The sequence below is a fragment of the Homalodisca vitripennis genome, chromosome 4, assembly GCF_021130785.1.
Source record: "Homalodisca vitripennis isolate AUS2020 chromosome 4, UT_GWSS_2.1, whole genome shotgun sequence".
Taxonomy (NCBI): domain Eukaryota; kingdom Metazoa; phylum Arthropoda; class Insecta; order Hemiptera; family Cicadellidae; genus Homalodisca; species Homalodisca vitripennis.
The window spans coordinates 173,852,984-173,858,983 of NC_060210.1; the positions used below are offsets into that span (position 1 = coordinate 173,852,984).

Consider the following 6,000-nt stretch of genomic DNA (forward strand, 5'->3'; position numbering starts at 1 on the left):
CCACTGAACCAATCTGGAGTAGTAGTTAGATATTAACTTTGTCTTTGTTATCTGCCTTACACTACTCATCAAGTTCAGTATATACTTAATATTTTATACAATTTAAACATAAAAAGATGATTCAGCCCCTGTGTTGAATATTAGTTAAAAGTGTTAATTAAATTTGGATTATGAAACATAAACATTACAATTTGTTCCGAATTCCAAAATAGTCCAGGTAACTTTTTCAATCTTTCTTTCCATATAATACTTCTTTTGGTTTACACTAATATTAAAAAAAAACAATTAGCCAAATTGTTGCCGTCATTCTAAAATTAGCACTTAGCAACACATTTTGCAATTAATTTTTTTTATAAGATTTTCTTGTTGCAATCACAGCTACCCATTAGTCCAATGCAAAAATATTATTAGCTAGGCTCTGCCAAATCGCACGGAGTGATATGCACCATCATCAAACTCACTGTTGTTTCATACAGAAATAAAGTGTCATGTACAATTTCAAGTCTATAGGTTTGCTACTTTTCAAGATAAGTGATACTATAAGAACAATTGCAATAGGCTGTTTTTATAAACAAAATTTACCTAAAATAAGAAAATCTTAACATGTTTGAGAAAATAATCCTTGTCTTGCCTACAGTTTGCTTCCAAAAATGTATTTAGGGTACTATTATTTCAATTAATACGATTTTAAACTTATTATGCTTTTATTCTTCAAGAGAACTTAGGCCAACATTTTAAAACAATCACATTTATTGTGTTTTGCTAATGTATTATTTATTTACAAAAAGCATAATAATGAAAAAAGTACTATATTTATTGTGTTTTGCTAATGTACTATTTATTTACAAAAAAGTATAATAATGAAACAAGTACTATAAGTTAACAACGTAACAGATGCAGTTCTATATGCTGTATATCTGATTTGAGAGTTTATCAGTGTGAACTTCCTTGCTTGGTTGGATATGCCTCCCACTCACTGACCTGCATCCTCTCTCTTTCTCTCTCTTTACACTAGAATATAACTATTACAAATATATACTTATTACACCTATTTTGTCAGTTAACTTACAAGTATTAGAGTTCCAAGTAAAATTCCTTTGACTAAAGAACGGCCAAAAAAATTATATTCATAAAAAGCAGAAACAGCAAGTTAGTATTTGTATACTATAAACATGATGATTTTAAAGTATATATATATATATATATATATATATATATATATATATATGTTAAATTGTATAAATGGCAATAGCCTTATTTAATTTCAATAAACATTGAATCACAAAAAGTACTTGCTCCGCCGGGAGTCGAACCCGGATCTCTCACTTGCCGGGTGAATGTGCTACCATTACACCACAGAGCGCTTATTTTTTTCCGATTCAATTATTTTGTATTTGGCCGTATCTGTCACATATGCGTTTAAATAAGCAAACTAACATATGATCGGAAGACCAAACACCTGTCAAACGACTTTTATTTACGTTAAATTGTATAAATGGCAATAGCCTTATTTAATTTCAATAAACATTGAATCAAAAAAGTACTTGCTCCGCCGGGAGTCAAACCCGGATCTCTCACTTGCCGGGTGAATGTGCTACCATTACACCACAGAGCGCTTACTTTTTCCGATTCCATTATTTTGTATTTGGCCGTATCTGTCACATATGCGTTTAAATAAGCAAACTAACATATGATCGGAAGACCAAACACCTGTCAAACGACTTTTATTTACGTTAAATTGTATAAATGGCAATAGCCTTATTTAATTTCAATAAACATTGAATCACAAAAAGTACTTGCTCCGCTGGGTATATATATATATATATATATATACGTTAAATTGTATAAATGGCAATAGCCTTATTTAATTTCAATAAACATTGAATCACAAAAAGTACTTGCTCCGCCGGGAGTCGAACCCGGATCTCTCACTTGCCGGGTGAATGTGCTACCATTACACCACAGAGCGCTTACTTTTTCCGATTCAATTATTTTGTATTTGGCCGTATCTGTCACATATGCGTTTAAATAAGCAAACTAACATATGATCGGAAGACCAAACATCTGTCAAACGACTTTTATTTACATTAAATTGTATAAATGGCAATAGCCTTATTTAATTTCAATAAACATTGAATCACAAAAAGTACTTGCTCCGCCGGGAGTCGAACCCGGATCTCTCACTTGCCGGGTGAATGTGCTACCATTACACCACAGAGCGCTTACTTTTTCCGATTCAATTATTTTGTATTTGGCCGTATCTGTCACATATGCGTTTAAATAAGCAAACTAACATATGATCGGAAGACCAAACACCTGTCAAACGACTTTTATTTACGTTAAATTGTATAAATGGCAATAGCCTTATTTAATTTCAATAAACATTGAATCACAAAAAGTACTTGCTCCGCTGGGTATATATATATATATATATACTTAATACTGACATTAAAATATCAAACTTTGATCACGTTTTATAACGTAAAAATATTAACTTTCATCCCTGTTTTATTGTTAAAAATCATAACAGATGATACAAGAATTGGTATGTATTCTAATTTATCATCTGTGAGTATCAGCTGACAACTGACTGGAACATAACAAGATGGCTCGCAACAAGTGGTCTTTGATTTGTTTGAATACAGCAAACCTAAACAAACTAAGTCTAACTGAACTGGCTCAAAATTGTTATAACTTCTAACTGAGAAGGGCTGGGTAATTACCCGAGCGAGAAAGTAAATATAAATTGGGTATTTACCCAATGGTCATTTAAATACCCAAAAATAGAAGCTAGTGTGTTAATTTGTTGAGCTTTTAAAACTAGAATTGTTATTGTTTTGATGAGGTGTTGAGCAAACAAGGATTTAAGTCATTTGATGCCTTAAATTGAAATTAGAAAAAAATATTATTCTTCAAAATTAAAAAAGTAAAATATTAACCCTTTGAGTGCCAAGTATTTATTGAGTGGGTGTACCTAAAAGTGCCAGCCCTTTTGAAGGCATTTTGCAAGGTTTCAGTAAAAGGTTCACAGTTTGATTATTTAATAAGCTAACAACATACTTTTTTTTGTAATTTTTCATTGAAAGCTCTGCCTAATTAACATAAAATAACAAAGTTACCATAAAGTTAAATTTAGGAATATCAAAAATGGACTTGTGCCAAAAAAAATCCCCGAATCTATTTAAATTTCATTTTTAACCTAATTAATTATCATTACCAAAAAATCACATCCTTTTCTTTGTCTATATCACTGGAAAGGGTATTCAATTATCTATAAATCTTGAAAAATGTATATCATTATCTTCAATAATGAGTGAGTTATACAACATTTAAGAAACTAATGTCACATTGTTTCCTGCAGCCATGTCAATCAAAAATGTTTATATGTGAGGTCTAGATTGATTTTTGTTAAAATCAATTGATCGGAAGTATACTATAACAATTTATTTTGAAAAGAATAGTTCTTCACAAACAATTTAATATAATATTAGTTTTAAAATATTAAGTTTTCGATTTTTAGTGATTTTTTCCTGAACGTCCGGTAAAATCGTACGTTGGCATTCAAAGGGATAAGTCTGGGTATTTATGGATATTTATAATATTTTACACTGCTAATAATGTATTTAATTCCTACTTCTCTAAATGCTTTTTAATGTTTTTTCTTCTTCTTAAACTAAGATACAATGTTGGGGAAAACTTATTATTGTTTCAATATATGCTGAAGTATTGTATAAGGGTTGGTTACTTTTAATTACAGTGGAAGTGTAGGTACCTGTAGATGACAAAATACCAGAAAGATTAAACTAGAGCTTAATTTCATAAAAGGTAAGAGTTTACAAGTACGAGTTTGCTCTTCAGACATATCCAGTGGAAAACAGACATACATATGAAGGATTTTGCCAGGCAGAACCATTTGTGATAGCTAACAAAAATATATAAACATTTCAATTTTATAGCTCAATTTATTCTTGAAATCACCTTGTGTTATTGATTTTACTTCTCAAGCAAACCCATGTAGAGACATGCACCACCATCAAACTTTAACTGCTGATGATTAGTAAAGCCTCTCTTTTGATTCTGCCACGCACATGCCTTAGCATGTGCATTTATATTTTTATTGTATATATATTATTTTAATACTTTTATAGACATGTTTTAACTGTAAGCCTTTTTTGACATAAAATAATAACAAATAAACTGACACAACTTAGTATCGAAACAACCCAACAGAATGTAAAGTCTTATTTACAAATCCATCAAAGTAACTTCATAAAATGTGTTAATACACCACATGCTAAAATGTAAAATGACGGTCCTCAATTTGTTTACAAACTTGTTTAATCTAGGATTTTCTCGTTGCCATCATGTTTAACCATAATACCAATGTTAAATGTTTGCTTTATGCTAAGTCTAATCCCATGGATAGGCATGCATCATCATTGAGCTTGATGTTGTACATAGAGAAATGAAGCTTTGTGTAAAATTTAAAGACTATAGGTCAATTTGTTTATTAAGATATCATGTGGAAAGACAGATAGATATGGAATTTTCCAGCCCCTCATGCGGTAGGCTTTGCTAATGCTCAGTCAACTAGGTACTATAGTTGACTTTTATCTATAATACAAATTTTCAAATACCATTTTAAAAAGATATGGGAAGAATGGGTGCTTGTTATTTTCATAGTAAGAATAGGTCTAATAATTAGTTTAAACATGTGTTATATATTTCAGTTTTTTCCTCAATTATTCATGATCAGATCCTGAATTATTGATTTAGGCACTACCTTTAAGGATGTTACCTTGATATAAGATTGATTAGGCCTGACAGAATCTATATTGTCAAAGCCTATGTGTCTATATTGTTACACTTACTCTAATTTTTATGCTATTGATATTGTTATTCAATATTACTAGTTTATTATTATATGTTTTCATTATTACCCAACAAATTTGTTGGTGCTGGCCTACCATTGGTAGATAAATAAATAAACAAGTCAATAACATTTGAGAAACATTGGTTCATAAGAAACGAGCAGAACCTCAGAACCAGTAGAATAGTTACCCCAAAACATTACAAGTTATTAAAATATATGGTCATATTATATACCTTCCTCCTCCTTGTTGTTGACTGGATTGATGACAGCCGCACTCAATATACAGAGTAGCAGGAAAACCCGTGTAGAATTTAAGTCGCACATTATTCAATTTCTAGACAGTAATAAAATTACTATATTTATCTCATAAAAGGTGTATAATGATTTCTTAAAACTGATATTATCTCACATTACCGACTGGCGTATACACAGACGAACATAACCTCAAAAACAACACACTAACTTCATTAGTAAATATTAAAACAATTCAATATCACAGCACCATATAAGCTACTGAGGCAAAACGAAATATCTACACTATATGATTTAAAGTAGGCTACTAAGTTGAAGTAAACTTGCGTTGCACTCTTTTATGTCAACAGTGTAGGCGTTAGCTTCAACACAAACAAAAGCAAAAGCCTGTTCCAGTTCAGTGTCTATCTCACCTAATCACTAACATCAAGTTCGAGTTCGAGTGCGTGACAACATGAGACAGTCGAATGGAAGTATATTGACATTTTTGAATAAAAAAAGCCGAACCATCTGTTGCGTGCTTCAACAGCTGAAAATCAGCTGCTAACATAATCAATAATAGATTAACCAACAGTGTATATACATGCACGCACAATATATTATTGATCACCCAAACAAACCTACAGTCACTAATTATATCTAGTGAGCTTGGATTTTATGACTTCTTAACAGATTTTAGAAAATACCGCTCCTTAACATTCGCTGGTAAGTCCAGCGGTGGTGGGGTACTTACGAAGTCCAACCAACAGAAATATGCATCCAGGCTGATCTCGAATTTCCATGCGTCTCCGTCTCCTTCGTTCCTCGCTTGAATTACAAAGTCCTTCTGGTTGGTACGTGTATTACTCTCCGATCACCTCTTGAAACATACCGTA

The 6,000-nt window shown here is 31.4% G+C and overlaps 1 protein-coding gene across 1 annotated transcript in view; it reads right to left on the bottom strand.

The window, feature by feature from the left end:
- Positions 1-5,587, bottom strand: part of LOC124360674 (procollagen-lysine,2-oxoglutarate 5-dioxygenase) — an 82,685-nt gene extending 77,098 nt beyond the window's left edge. Inside the window, exon 1 of the mRNA XM_046814494.1 lies at positions 5,107-5,587. Coding sequence (XP_046670450.1) covers positions 5,107-5,197 — 91 coding nt within the window. The 5' untranslated portion in view covers positions 5,198-5,587. The remainder of the gene's footprint in view (positions 1-5,106) is intronic.
- Positions 5,588-6,000: the final 413 nt, after the last annotated feature.